This window comes from Trachinotus anak, unplaced genomic scaffold (genome assembly GCF_046630095.1).
Source record: "Trachinotus anak isolate AG129_WGS33_773 ecotype Australia unplaced genomic scaffold, CSIRO_AGI_Tana_v1 ptg000004l, whole genome shotgun sequence".
NCBI lineage: Eukaryota > Metazoa > Chordata > Actinopteri > Carangiformes > Carangidae > Trachinotus > Trachinotus anak.
In genome coordinates, this window is record NW_027273855.1 from 7,106,538 (window position 1) to 7,122,906 (window position 16,369).

Genomic DNA, 16,369 nt, shown 5'->3' on the forward strand with positions numbered 1-16,369 from the left:
TGACAACACCACAAGCACTTAGTTTGAGCCTTACTGACCCCTTGATTATGACTCAGTCAGGATATATGCTAGCAACTCCAATTTTGAGACCATGCCTCCCCTTTATAAGAAAAAGTGAAGAGGGAGAAGCTGCCCAAATAAGACAACTTTAGTTACCTTGTTGTCTAATTCATGAGAGGTGGTAAAAAAGCTGTGAGATTAACCATTAGCTGCAGACATCCACTGCAGAAGTGAAGTTTTATTTCACACTGTAATTGTGAAGAAGGGCTGAATTATAGTGCAAAGTTCATACTGTTCAGTCTTGGTTCTGTTCATTCAAAGTGTTGTTTAGTATCCAAAGGAATTACACTGCAGATACAAGCAGCTGAGATAAGGTCTCTGAGGAAGTGTGGCGCCCCATCCCTACCACGATTCAAAATTTGCATGGATCCAATTAGCCTGGAAACCAGACCAGTCAGCAGATAGTTATTCATTCTTGCAGATGGGTTTGGCCCTGCTCCCATTCAGACAGATTTTCAACTGTCCTAAAACAGGTCGAGCTAATCACAACTATTTATTTAAAATGGAGTGGGCTTCATACGATGACTGACACAGGACAGGCACTGAAGCATTTTTTTAACAACCAAGATGATTTCCAGTGATGTGGAGAGGTCTTTTATATCTGCTGTAATAATAGTACTAAGCAAACTGAACAGTATATTTTCTCTTAAAGAACAATACACAATTGCACTTAAAGCATTTGCTGATAAGAAAGATATGTTTGCCATATTATTCGACAGGATTTGGAAAAAGTTTGCTTTACCAACCAGCCCTGCCCTGCACTATGCTACACTTTTCGTTGCTCTGATTGCTTGTAAGTCCTATCAATTGTGTCAGAGTATTGTTAGTTTGCCAAATTGTCTGGAAAGTTCTCTTTACCTAACACAATTAAAGTATTATTGCCCCTAATAGCTCTAAGAATGAACAATATGGATAAATCTTTTATTGTGATGTATGTAAGCTGGAAATGCCAAACCAGCCTTTAGATTTTGATATATTTCACTGGCTAGGTGAATAATTTGACCTGCCGGTGGCACTAGATGAAAAGTCAGGGGCTCACCAAGGCTCATTAGAGTTTATCCCCCAGCACCATGAAGGCACCACATTTCATAGCAGTCTATCCAATAGTTGCTGTGTAGAGTCTGGACCGACGTGGTTGATCAAACTACTAACAATCTGACAGCGCCATACCTACAGCCATGCTGCCAGCATGGCCAGAAATATGAATACAAAACAATACTGTCACTGATTTGGCAACATTGCCCACAATTGCCTCACACACCAAGAGATATGAATAGGATATGCAGAATTTATCAAAGTTAACATAGTATTCATCATGGTACTGCCCAACCCTTGATGACTCTTCAATACAATGAAATGGACATTTCTCTTCAATAAAGGCAATTGGGCAACCTATGATAATCTGGGATCTTGGTCATGGCTAAATTCAGCACAAGTCACTTTCTAACAATGTGTTCCTGCCTGTCAGTCTGTATTATACTGTTTTGCAGCAGAGACAAACAAAAACATCATCTATAAATGCCTCCTCCACCACCAGCAGCTCACCGACAGTGCATAATACTTACTGTTTTCTTCTTCTCACAGAGCAGAAAATATGTTATTTTATTTGTCTCACAATTTTTTTTCTGTGCTAAAAGTTTGTGGCACCTCTGTGTATTGGATATTTCTTTGTATGACATCAGCCACAGAGCAGAAGGCATCTCACTAACTGCCCCCAATTACACACCCTACCCTCTAACACACTGAGACTACCCAATGTCTCGCAGCAAAATCCAGACAGGTATAATTTCATGACACAGGCTGGGTTGCCATCATAAACCCACCTACATAACCATCCCCGCGGACAGCTTATTTAGCCCACTATCCACCTCATCAATCTACATCTGGGCGACTGGAAGTGTGTGGGATTGTTAATAGATCGGCCTCATTTTTTCACATTAGATTCACAATTGGGTGATATGTCTGTTTTTTGCATGCTTGTCAACTGTAAGTGATGCATGTGCATGTGTGTGTGCATCACAGATTATGTATCAACAGACAAAAATCAATTCCAGTTTAAAAATACCTCTGCCCTGTGGTCGTACTGTATGGGTGTACGTATAAGACATCCTGCTGAGCTCCCCATTTATTTTTTCAAAAGGGTGCATTTTGGATCATTGTTATACTTTTACCGCCTCGGCTAATAGCCCCCCTCGGTTACCATAGCAACACACAGGTAAGTGGAAAGGAGTGCTTAGTTCGCCACGCAGCATGGAGCCCGTTTCTAAAACTGTTGACCTATAAAAATGTACACCCACCAACATGAGGAGGCTACCAGAACCATATAGGTTCTCGACTCTTTGTGCGTGTGAGTGTGTGTGTGAGTGAGCGTTTGATGACAGCAAATGTAGAAGAAAAATCAATACACCATGTACACTTAGAAGTTTTTTATATACAAGGTCTATGTATCCAAGATTTTGTGTGTGTGTCTGTGTGTGTGTCTGTGTGTGTGCAGACTTTCAGCTTGCTTCACGAGTGCAGTCTTCTAAATGACAGCTCATGTGGAGAGGACTTTTTCTGGATCTCCCTTTTTCTCTTCTCTTCTCTCCTCTTCTCCTTTTCAATCTCCTTCATATATTTTCTTTGCTTCCTTCCTTGTGGTGAATTACATTTCCTTTCTCTCTCTCCCTCCTCGCTCTCTCTGGTCTGCTGAGTTGTCTGTCACCCTTCACATACCTCCCTTTCACTTTCCATCTCCCCTCTGCCTCCCTTTCTCCTTTCATCCTCCCTTTTTTCACCCCCTGGGCTTTACTCCAGACAGCTGTCTATTCCCTGCAGGCAGCCATCAGATACACTGACCATATGGGAGGAATAGCGATTGTGCTCTGTCGCTCTCTTATTGTTTTGTTCTCCTTTTCATTTTCACCCTTTTACCAAAGCACTTCTTGTAAAGCCGCTTCTTTTGCCTCCTTTCATTTTTCTTCTGGCTAAACCTCTCAGGCCGTTGAGAGCCAAACTGCTCAGCTTGTGGTGGAGAGGGGAGAGGTGTGGAAGGGAATTATTGTGTATTATTGTGACAAAGCCATGGACGCAAGGTGTATAGAGAGATCATAAGGGAATAATGTGACAGTTACAAATCAAAACATTTGTGTTGAAAGGGAATTGAGGCCACCAGGTATTTTTGTCTCAGGTATTTTAGGACTTTCAGATGCATGGTAGTGAATAATTGAGATAAAAAGTTATTGTTGGGATTATGGGAAATCTTGCCATCTGCCATTGTACATTTCAGCACAGTACAACACTACAAAATGCCCCTTGGTGCAGTAAGATTTCTCTCTCTCAGTGCAGGTGTAGCCAACTTTTAAAGCTGCAGTAATTAATATTTTATATTAACTAAGAATCAAGTGACTATTTTTAATGTGAAAGGCATTATTAACCAACTCAATCTGCTGTCTGTCTCCCTCAGCTCTACACAGTGTTCAGCATCTTTTTGCTCATTGCTTTGGTTTAGGTAGCCAGGACTTCACTGTTAGTCTTACAGCTCTCATTAACCCTGTTTTGAGCACATTGGAATATTAAGCAGTTCAGGAGTTGATAAAGACCAAAGCAGAGCACCAATAAGAGTGAATACTGAAATTATACTTGTTAGGCGTGCAGAAACACAACTACAAATGAATGCTAAAGTTACTCAATGTCTGCTGGTTGTGTAAATTGACAAGTACAAGCTAAGACGAATGACAACTTTGAAATGTGATGTGTCAATGCTGTGCTTACAGCTCAATGATTCAGTATATTGTAATATAAATATGTTCAGAGCGAAATCAAAGTCAATTCCAGACTGCGTACAAAAGTTTTAATACAAGAGTGCAAATATGATTTGAGAGATATTTGTAAATTCACTCTATAAAAAGCTAAAAGAAGAAATTAAAGGGAGATGTAAGGAGATGTTCTATTGCTGGTGTTAAATTATGGAACAATGGTAATATAAGTACAATTATTCACTTTTGGTTTTCAAAAGAGTGGTTTGCAAAACTATAGTGCGAATAATTTCCTTTTCTTAAAATGTGGAACAATGCCAATATAAATGTAATGTGTAATTCACTTTTGGTTCTCATAAGAATGGTTTTAAGAGCTTTGTTTGTGTATCATAAGTGTGCGCAATCTTTTTTGGTGGGTAGCTTAAATTGCTAAAGATACCGAGCATACCCAATCGAATACACGATGAAGCAATTCTTTGCGTCAGGGAAAGCGTTGCTTTTAGTTTCTGCCTTCGGCAAGCTTTCTAGCTAGAAGATGTTTTACGAGGCCAATGAGACCAAACAAGGGGGGGTGGACACTAGCCAATGCAAATAGGCTGTGAGAGGTGTGAAGGCAGCTGAGAGCCTGCAGGCAGAAGTGTATGACACAGAGGGGGATTAGCTGCGTTTTGAATGGTTTCAAAAGGGTTTTTTTTAGGCATCAAAATGCTTCAGTCTGTTTTCTACCGTTTGTTTTAAAGAGTTAAATCACATTTTCCCACAGTTTTCCTTTAAGAGAGATTTATAGGCGCCTGTGAAAAAACTAAACTAAAAAGCCCAGTGCAACCATAAAGTCTGAAACCTGAAAGCTGAGTTTCTAATAAGCTGTCAAAGTAATGTGAAGCTTTTCATAGTTCTTGTATAAAGTATATCCTAGTTATTGTTATGACAGAAAAAAAAAAAAACACCTGTAAACCCGCTAATGAAAGCCGATTGACCCCCTTGAAGTGTCGAAGCATATGAGATGTTTCAATCGGTGAATGTGTGTTTGTAAAACTTTGGGAGCTGCAGCTCACTCTTTTATCCCGAGGTCAGTGTAGCTGCGGTGTTTCTGGTGTAACAGCACAGCGCTGGACAGGCGACAGGCCTGTGTCTGTGTGTTCTGAAAGACGTTACAGAAGGAAGGGGGTCAAAATTAGCAGTTTCACCTGGATGTTGTGTTTACTTCAATGCCGATCTGAGCTGAAGCCGATAAATTCCCACATCTGCCACAGAGTCATTTGACCGGGGCGTGAATGCCGATTGAACCCTTTTCTTTTGCCGACAAAAGCCAGATGTTAGCAGCTTTTTTGCCCATTTTGATTGGTTTTGCAAATGTTTTGTGAGGAAGGGAATTCCTTTCATCTCTTTGTCTGGCTTCGGTAATATAGCATTTTGAGGGGGAAAACTTAATGGAAACGGAAACACCACAGGGCACCTTTAATGACTCACGCACCTGTCTTTCCAGTGATTCCTACTGATGAGTAAAAGGTCTGAAATGATATTTGACATTTTGATAAGTGTGCATTTTTTGTTTCTTCATGGAACTTCTAGCTTTCCAATTTCAGTATCTGACAACAAATACTTGAATGTAATAAAATACATATAAGGAATACTTTAACTTAAGATATAGCTTTTTAATTGGTCATGAAATAACTGCAACAAAGGTCTCACCTTAAATTCTTTACGCGACAGATCGCCAAATCTTTTCTGCAACAACGACAAAATACACCTAAAAAATTAGAGCAGCAGACTACTTTAGTCACACACAAGACAGAGGGAGTGAAACAGATGGTTTTAAAATCATGTACTTGTAGAGTCAAGAAAAAACTATGTTTTCAAGTTTGCACATGATTTTACATATCTACCAATTTTGACCTAACATTGACCTGTCTAAATCTTTAATCTGCAATTTTTTGGTTACAGTTCATTTGGATAGTCTGTGAGAGTTTACCTAGTATTTACAACATTTCATTAATCTGATGTTCAACTATTGTTTGACAATATATATACAATTGTCCATCAAACAATTTGTAAACCATGTAATGTTTACAGTAAGTGTCAGTAAAACAAATGTCACAAATGAAAAAAAATAAATAAAAAAAAAGGAAATTTAAATCCCAGCAGGCTGCAAGTGGTTTTCCACAGTCATCCCGTCATTTAATGGTGAGATCAGACTGTTATCTGCACAGTGTTGCAGAATTCCCCTTGTCAGTGTCTTTAAGCTCCATTGTGCCCCATTAATCACAGAATGAATCATTATAAAAATCCTGCAGACAGGAGTCTTATTGTATGTAACCTTTCACATATGTCACTTTTCTCATCTCTCTCCTCAAGGAGAATTTCATTAACGGATAAAAAGAAAAGATGATTAATCACATGGAACCTATGGCAGGTTTGTGATGAGTGTGAGTAATTGTCCCTGTCTTTAAAACTCCATGTAATTAAAAATATAGGGAACATAAATCTATTAATCTCTTACCAACATTTGTGTGTGTCTGACAGTTAGATTTCCAATGTCTGCATTTGTGTCTTGTCTTTGTGCAGAAATGACGGCTTGGATGCATCCACTATCATGGCTATTTTTGTATTTCTGTATGTTTTCATGGCATTGGCATAACATTCACTTTACATTCAAATGATGCCATACTCTAACTACTCTCTATGTTTTCCTCTTTGTCCCTTGCTCACCCAGCTATGTGGCATTTGTGTGTTGAAAGCAGGTCATAGCCGATTGATTGTTTGGTCTGTCTGAGCATGATAAGCTTTCTAAAACATGTCAATAGTGCTACTGGCAGGGGACAGCTGCAGGGGCCATAAACTGGCCCCTAGTTGGCTGGACTCAGCTCCAAGTCCAGCTGAAGTCAATGGCAGTGATTCATATACTCTACCACCATCCCAGAACAAAACTTTACCAACCCAGACAGACCTGCTACTGACAGGCCGCTGTTTTAATTATACAAGTATTTGTCTATAAACAGAGCTGTTGTCGTTAGGTTGAGCTAAACCTCCATGAGCAACGCCAAAATACTGAGGAGTGCAAATCAGCTAACTAGAAAACTTGGGCAGCAACTACAAATTGTGGTGAAAATATCAATAGAATATAACCTGTAAATGATTTGAGACCTTGGGAAATGTAGCAGTAAGATGAAAGAAATCTGAATTCAAGGTCCAAAGGAACAATATTTTTCCCCATGCTAGTGGTGCAACTTTAGGGCTGGCAATGTCAGTCAGTTTAGTCCAAACCGAAATATCTCAGCAACCACTGGATGGACTGCCATTGAATTTTCTACACATATTTTAGTCCCCAGTTTGGCTCAGGTGGTCTCCTGATATTTCCTCTGGTTTCACCAGCTGGTAAGTTTTTACTCATTCAGTCTTTTCTCAGATGATGTACCCTAATGTCTTTGGTGATCCCTTGAGTTTTCCTTTAGTGCCCCCATCAGGGTGACGTGTGGCATTTGAGTAAAATGTCTTGATAACCTTTGACTGGGTTGTCATAGAATGTGCTACACACATTCATTTTTCCATAGGATGAATTGAAGGTAATAATGTTTGATAAGCTGATGTTATTTAGCACCATCATCAGGTAGACTAAAATCTGTAAAACAGATGACATTTCCATCAACCACAGCTGTACTTTAATTTTAGTGCTAATTACCAAATGTTAGCATGGAAACACACTAAACTAAGATGGTAAACACTATGATTTTCTGTGTCACTGTGAGCATGTTAGCCTGCTGATGTTAGCATTTAGGTGAATGCACAGTCTGGTCTTCCAAAAGCAGCTAGCGTGTCTGTAACTCCTGAGGTGTTTTCAGACAGTGAGCGGCAGCCCTTGTGGCGGCTGCCTGGTAACATCACTGCTCTCTATTTAGAATCAGTGGTAGTAGGGTGAAATGCCACCATGACAGAACCCAGCTACGTCCAGTCCTACCAGCCTGTACATCACAGGCTGCTGCATAATCTTTGGACTTTGAAGCTGATATTGCACACAGTACCTTTCAAATCAGCTCCCTTATCATTTTCCTCTCTGTAGTTTCTGTGCGGTGGTAACACAGCGAGCCGCAGCAGCAAGTTGAAAAAACTCAACCATCATGAACTCTGATGGCAGCTGCTGCTGCCACTGAGGTCAGCAGGCGATGTTGAAGCCAATACTGAAAACAATGGAGGCAGCGGCAGCAACCGCTTACTGTCTAAAACTACCTTTAGACTTGTTTAATGATTTGTTTTGATTCAATTGTGACATTGACATTTAAGATCCAAGCGTTGCCTCAGGTATAAAGAAGTGCAGCTTATGCTAACATGCAAAATAATTGACTTTAATAACTTTAATTTGTTTGAAGATATTAGAACTAAAAGAGTTCATTAGTCAATTAGACGAAACTGGCCACAACATTGTTGTGATAACTGATTTATCGCTTCGAGTAACTTTTCAGACAACAATGCCAAATATTTGCTAGTACCAACTGCCCCACTGTGCACACTTTCTGCTTGTCTTATAACATTACAAATGCCTTAATGCCTTCTAGTTTTGGATGGTTGGTTCAAAAAATATTTTTCTCAATTTTCTGACATTTTAAAGACAAAACAATTGAGAAAAGAACATGCAAATTAATGAATATGACAATAATCATTGGATGCAGCCCTAGAAGTGAGCATGATCTTAACTTACAGTTGGAAAAGATCTATCTCAGATACTGTGTGAGTGACAGTATTTCTAGCTCGGACTAGCTTCATTGTTTGGTTACAGATTCAGCTTTCATCACAAGTGTTAAAGTGGTAGTGACCACCTGACGGCGCACATTTCACCACCACCTGGGACACCTCAGAGGAAGGCAGGGCTACAGCTGAAACTGTCAAGGCAAACAGGCAAATAGCCTACTCTCGCCTGTCGGTGGAAAACAGCTTGAAAACAAAGTGTCACAAAATCGATCTCTTCATCTCCCCGCAGCTCTCTCCTCCATTGGACTTTGACTCTATTCATTAAAATTGAAAATCTAAATCAGTTTGTCATGGAACACCAGTACATGATCGAAGCAATTTTTCTTCAAGAACAATTTCTGACAAAGTTATTTCTTCCAAAATAAGGGATTAGGAATGATTGAGATCAGATGTCATTTGCTACATTAATGGACGTACAAACTAAACAGAAAATGCTTCTCATGTTGGCAAGTGCTGCTGTGCTCCAGTTACACTTGTTCAGCTGGTACTATACAGCTCCTCATCCATCTGCTGCTCTACAATGAGTGTTACTGTGATCACTACAGGAGTGAAGAACTGTCTCCCGGCACCCTGCATGATGAGCTCCACAGTGTAAAGGCAGAAAAAGGGCCATAGCTTAAAATGAGTTTAAATCTGGCTTGTAACCTCTCTGACCTCACCTCACCTCTCTCGGTTGCCCAGCATTCCTTTCACTCCTCAGAGAGGAGTGTGTTATCTAACGCTGCAGAAATGCAATAAAAATAATGGTTTGCACTTGCAAACGTTTCACAGTATTTTGCTTTTCTGATGTGGAAAAAAGCATAAATTTCTACTATTTTCATGACAAAACAGAAAATATGAGCAGATTGTATATCTATCTGTCACTAGCCAAAGTTGCTCACAACGAAATACTGGCACAGGATTTAGTCCCTAGCATAACGAAAACTCAATACTACTTTAGCAATAAGGGCTCAGTATGCAGTAATGCAAGAGCCTGATCTGGGCTCTCACATTCTGATCAAACAGTATAATAGATGAGGCTATTTCAGCTGGGTGAGTCTATGCACACTGCATTAGTGAGATGGCTCATAGTGTTGTTTCCCACACCAGCCATCAATAAATATAACGCAAGAGGCGGAGGAAGACTCATTTTATTCTGTCCAACTGCAGAAATTATTTATGTGCATATTTCCTGTTACGAATGTGATTTAAAACCTGGACAAAAAGCTGCAGTAATTTCTCACTGATACAACAGACAGGATGCAAGGATGTTGGCGGACTTACGAAAGGGTCCTCTCCAGCCTTCCTCCTGTGGAGCCGATGATTTCTCCGAGGGTACAGAAGGTCTGGCCCAGAAAGTCCTTAGGGGAACAAAGGATCGAAAAGAGTGAATTAATTGAATCACAGGGCCAAGAGCGAGTCCTGGTTTCAAATCAGGCTCTAACAAACTGAAAAGAACCATAAATACAACCTGCAGATTCAATAATAATGACCTGCTTGATGCAGGCATGGTGCCATTCTTAATTTTACACATCTCCAAGACACCGCGGTATGCTCAGTGCTGACATTCCCATTTATTTGAGGGTTAGCTCTTAAACTTTTTCCACAGCAGTTTATAAGTTAGCACAGGGGAACCTGCCCATTAAAATACATGAACACTAAACTAATGACTTTATATATTTCTGGACCTCCTGTGGTTTAATAAACAGGGTTAACACTTAAGTTCAATAGCAATTACAAAAGACTATAAAATCAATAGGGATAGTATTAGAGATATTGAAGTTATTAAAGTTCCATTAAAATGTAATCTCACATTATTAAAGTTAAATTAAAAATTAAATTTAGGGTTTCATTTCACCTTTTATATAGGCATGAATAAACCCAACTAGGTCAAGCCCAGGAAGTCCACATCACTCAGATGCTTGTGGACTGATTGATTATTCGGGCCATGTTGTGCATGAAGCATATGTCCTCATAGTAGAATTTTTTTTTTTTTTTTTTTTCCTACAGTCAGCTTTTTCATTGCACAACACATTTTGGACTTTACAACCAGCCCACACTTCACAGAGAAAAACATATGATAACATAAAAAATCAGGGAGATGACATGACACAAAGAAACTCCTGCACAGCACTACCTGGTAATTCTTGTTGTGTGTGTGTGTGGGCGCGAGCAGGTGTAGGTGTGAGTCCCGAAAAGGGAGTATGTGTGCAGTGAATGCCCTGACATGCACAATCTGCTGTGGTGTACTGTCTCAAACAACAACAGCTGCTTTTGCTTTGAAGTGGAGTTCTGATAGTTGGTTTACCTGAGCGAACGATAAAGACAAAATGAGGAACAACACTATGGTAGAAGCTTTCCAGGAGGGAGCTGTTCATGTTTGTCCTTGATGAAATAAGATGAAATAATGGGAGAAAAATACAATAAAATTAAAGTGAATGAAATGAAAAAATTCACAAGACTCTTGTGGGGACATTGAAATATACTGGAAACTAAAAAGTAAAGCGAATGAAGTATAATATCAGGACTCATGAGGAACACATAATCTGCACATAAACCACTCACCTTCTGCTCTCCCATGTGATTTATTTTGTTAGGAAAGACATAAAAAAAGACAGATTTACAGAATACTAAATACTTTTATTCATGCTGAATCATCATCAGTTGCTGCATTCATGCACTGTTAGTTAGCCTTAACAGTGTAGTAATACTGAATACAATGTGATGGATGTTTTCAGCTGAGTTTGACATACTGTACTTACGTGTTTGGAAATGTTACAGCTTCTGGAGTCGACATTGTACCTGTGTTAAAAAGAAAAAAGGAAAAAAAGAGGTGATGAGATGCAATAACTTGCAAGACACTACTGGCTACTTTTTTACTATTTGCATTGGCACATTGCTGAGCTACATAATACAGTGTAATGTTTTTATATGTGGTGTGTATTTCTGAGGGTTACAAGTGTGAATTATTTTTTTTCTTAAAATACAGGATAATGCCAATATAAATTTACAAGTGTATAATTTGCATTTGGTTTTGTGGAGTGCTTTGCAATTACCAAGGCTAAGCTAACTGGTCTGTAAATACCTCCAACTCGTTGGCTAGCTGCTTGTTAAGCCACAGCATCCTTCTACACATTCCTACATAAACAGATATGAAACTTGTGGAAAGGCAAGTTTAACAATGGAAAGTAATGTCCCAAGTAATGCAATGACTGTTAGCCTAGAGTGGTCAGTAGAATAATTGTTGATTATTGATTTTTTATTTCTGGTGTGGAGAGAAATAGGTCTCGCGACCATAGATCAATTATTTTAATTACTATCTTTAGATACCCAGCTTTAGATTTGCTGGCAGAAATATTTCAATTTCCTCCTGCGTTGTCTCTTCATGCTAAGCTGAACTGATCAACTCCCGTTTCTATGACACTACACTTTTCAAGTAACCAGTGCTTTCAATCATTAATATACCTTTAGGTCTACCAATTTTATTTTATTTTAAGAATGAAAAATGAAAGAACGTCTGAGAGCTATCGTGATGTTAGCTTAATATTTTGATAAATGCAGCCTCTCACTACTATAGCATCTGGGAATTCTTCACAAAAAGCTTCTTCTGGACTGGACATAGATAATCACCTTTCAAATCAGGACGGAAGCTCAACTATGACTTAATAGCATCATCACAAAGTTCCTGTTCAAACAAACCCCCTTTGAGCTGTATATATACTTACTCCAGCAGTAAAAGCACATCTCTGTGCCTTTATTAAAACCACAGAGCCATGCAACTGATCTTTCTCTGCTATTGATTAAGGATAACAGGTGGGTGAAGCATGCAAAACGGCCAAGTGGACACACAGACACTAATTTAAATCAGTGGGGTTGACAAATAAGAGGCTTTTTCTTATTATTATTATTTAAAAAGAAACTTCCTTCCATGACTGGGCATCTAATCTTAGCAAAGACTGGCTTGTTCATTTATTCTAATGGGTTAAAATTAACTTTTCACCAAACTGAAGACCTGCAGAGAAAGAAATTATTCAAATGTAATCAAAGGCATTTCTGCCCTAGGGTTGTTGCTTTGAATCCACATTTGAGTATTCACATAGCAGGGTGTATCTGACTTTATAAATGAATTTATATTTATTCAAAAAAAAGTTGGTGTGTTAGGCTACTTACACATCAAATCTTAGATTTTGTCTCTCTTCAAAGAAGAAATCCAGGACGAACTTCCTGACGAAATCTGGATTCCGAGTGTTATCGATTACCTCTGTCCTGCCAAACTACAAAAATAGATAAATAAGAAAGTGATGATTGGTGGTAATAACAGCATTGATTCAAGAGTCAATATATGTCATTAGACTCACATTAAGACGATACGCCAGAGAAAGAAGTGAATAAAGTTCATGAGATTCAACAGAAACCCATATTACCAATGCAACATTTCACACAGGATTGGAATCCACAAATACAAAAGTTGCAAAGCACCATCACATGGTATCACACTGAGCTTCGCTGTGCTATGTGCTAAAGCTTGTGTCCCCAGAGAAATCAGACTCCTACATTAGAGCAACATTAGAGCCAGCACTTCACCATGCAAGCCCACAAAGTCCCAGTCCCAGCCTCCCTCCTGGGCCAGGCCGTCTCTCCATCTCCCTGACAATCACACCAGTAATCCCCCCAGTGGACTGCCAGCTTCGCCTCTGCGGCCTGGCCCGACAGCACCATGTAATGAGCTATTGATCTTGGCACTGCTTCGCCACAGCCTCAATACCTTGACTCATGTCTTTAGTGCCCAGTGCACATAATCCACGCTATCAGCTGTGTCCCCAGCCTATCCATTACCAGGGCCTCGCAGGGGAGTGCACTGGACCTCAGAACCTACCTGCAGTATCGACCTGCAGGGAAAATTCCATGGTATGTCCTTGTAGCATTTTGTATTTTTGGGGCTGGTGGCCTTATAATGTTATAATATCACTCAGGCATGATTGGTTAATAGGTGCTGTGCCATTGTATGTGAGAGTTGTGTCACTTTAGCCAATAAAATAAGACACAGTCAAATTTAAAGGTAGGAAAAAACATCTGTAGGTATTGATTATTTAGTGTTTAACAGTCAAAAAGTTGATACTGATGAATTTGATGGACAGCAGCCTTGCAACATAAGAAAACCACCCCACAGTTGTCGACATATTTTGATTCAAATATTGCTTGATTCGAATTGGTGCACTGAGTCCCGTCCACCTCAAAGCACTGAGCATTAGTAGAGATGGTTGGTGGGGATGCAAAGTGAACGGCTGTCACACCTGAGACAGGTTCGCATCCGAGTTCTGTAGTTCAGTGTAGGCGACAAAACTGCTTTGGTTAGGATTGGGGAAAGACTGTAGTTTTGGTTAAATACAGAAGAAATTTCACTGTGACTTCAAAACCATAATGCAATCTTGCCCTATATATTTGCTTGACTCATATGTCAACTTTCAGTGCCACAGAAAACATTTGGAGCACGTTAAAAACTGATGCCAAGAGGTCCTGACAAGTGTGCAAGTTCACACTTAACAACAGTTAGCTAGAAGTTCAGTTCACACAGATTTAAAGGAGCTAGTTTACATTCATAGTTCCCAATTTAAATCTTAGCTCCAAAAAATGACCTAGTTCACGTTCATTTCTGCTCTGAGCTATTTTTTTCAGTTAGCCTCCAATCACAGACAGAGCTTGAAGAAAAACCAATGAGTTTTACCACATAAACAATGTGTCATAAAGCAGCACGACTCAAAGCAGATTAAAAAAACATAAGCAATTCAAAAACATAAAATAGATCAGAGGCAGTTACACTGGCTTCATTACAGTGACCAGCTGACAGATGTGCTATGACCAAGCTCACTTACAGGTGAACTGTGGTCAGGGTCTGAAAGACAGGAGGAATAAGTGGGGAGAATGGGGGGTGGGATATAAAAGGGAAAGAAAGAGAAAAGGAGGTGTTTAAGCTATTAAGATGTGTTGAAATTGTTTATCATAAAAATGGTTGAGACTGTTTAGATGTGAAATAGAGTAAATAAAAGAGAAAGAAAAAGTTAACTGAAGTTACACTTTTTATTTCATTTTTCTGAAATGAAGCACTTCATTTTAAACTCTGTTATCTGTTTTTTTTTTTCTTTCCTTCAAACAGGAAAAATAACATTTAATTATTATTATAATTACTTATTATTTATCATCCCTCAGGTTCATCGCCCTGTGCTATGAATTTAGTTTGGTTGCCACTGTAAAATACACTTCTCGGTTTGAATGGCGAACAGCTTTTTGGCGCATTACTGCCACCCTCTGGTGCGTGAGCCTCAGGTTCGCATTCATTGGTTGCAAACGGATACGCTCAGTGCAAAAACATGAAAGAGTTCATGCACAACATTGGTCCTGACCAAGCGTTCATACGTGATCATTTGGGAGTGAGACTTCCCTCTACTCACAGTGAGAAGCTGATTAAGATGTCCATTATGTCCTTTAATGCAAACGAGATGACATGGAAATAATCAGATCAGAGAGTACCAGAGTGAAATTCATCCAAGCATCTTCACAAAAAATATTCACCTCTAGAGGTTTGGTGACACTTGGTGAGATGTTACTGTGGATTGTCTCTCTACTGCTAACTGTTAACTAGCCAGCTGGGAAAAAAAGAAAACAAAAGAAAGGAAAGACGCTTAGGGAGCTATTGTAACTAGTCATTTACAATAGCTCCCTAAGTGTCTTTCATTTTTCTCTGTACTGTGTTATTTCCTCCCTCTGGGCATTGTAAACAGTTTCATTGAAGGGTTTTATTGAAGCTCTTATCTTATTATTTCCAGGTTATCTTGTCAACCACAAATATTTGTGTATCAGAGTCATCAAAGTTACTTCATCAGAGAATGCATTCATCGTGCTCAGTTCCATTAAAATACACCGATTTCACCACCAGATTTCACAGTTTTAAATGCTGGTGTGACTAGGTGTTTATTCTGGTTTCAGAGCATGTAACCACAGAATAGTCCATCTGTAGTCTTCCATCGGACACCACAGATGATTTGTGGGAGACTGTAAGCGGAGGATCGTATCCATTGGCCGGGAAAAATGGAACCACTTGTGATCAGAAAACAATTTAGTGCACAGCCTGATGCAGCTGCGGCAGTAAATAGGCAGAAAAGAAGCACAAAATTACAATAACCTTACACAAACCACAAAATATGGACTGGCTGGGGACATCACACTGGATCTTCAGGATGTAGTGATATGATGAAACAAATTCTGCTTGTACAGACTGATTTTTTTCTGCTAAAAGGGATTCAAATGAACTATTTCTCCCCCAAAAGAACAAAGTAACACTTCCAAATTATACATAAGGGGTGTTGCTATATTCTGATACTGACAAGAACCGTGATACTCAAATAATGAAATATTGATATTGTGTTAACAATACATATATGAGAATAAGAGACAAAACACACAGTAAACAAAGTTAAAGATGAATTTGATTGATAGCATTATTATAGCATATTATTATTATTATTATTAACATAATCATTATTTCAAATTTTCTATAGATATAGCAATAATATTATTGTGAAATCTTTTGGCCTCAATAATTGTATTAAAAATATGATATCGTGACAACCCTAAACAAGCACTGCCATAATGAACACCATCATGTCAAAAGCAAACAGGATTTGTAAGGTTTCCATTCAAGCACAATTATCTACTCATGGTGTCAATATGTGAGCGGCTGGCAGCGAGATGTTTACTCTGCTGATTGCAGCGCAATTCACGCCGTGTTTTTGATTAAACCCTGTCACGTGGCATGAAAAAGGTGTGAGGTGTCTTGAAGTGAGGGGATCTGC

At 39.1% G+C, this 16,369-nt stretch overlaps 1 protein-coding gene across 2 annotated transcripts in view; it reads right to left on the reverse strand.

Annotated features, from left to right (window-relative positions):
• Nucleotides 1–16,369, reverse strand: part of LOC139620209 (copine-9-like) — a 105,328-nt gene that overhangs the window by 55,949 nt on the left and 33,010 nt on the right. Inside the window, exons 4-6 of one of the 2 annotated variants that reach the window (XM_071475525.1) lie at nt 12,690–12,793; nt 11,282–11,321; nt 9,804–9,880 (exon numbers count right to left, since the gene is read on the reverse strand). In XM_071475525.1, the coding sequence (XP_071331626.1) occupies nt 9,804–9,880; nt 11,282–11,321; nt 12,690–12,793 (221 nt within the window). Of the gene's footprint in view, nt 1–9,803; nt 9,881–10,827; nt 11,249–11,281; nt 11,322–12,689; nt 12,794–16,369 lie in introns of those variants that run through there. The other variant, XM_071475526.1, reaches the window with a different exon arrangement.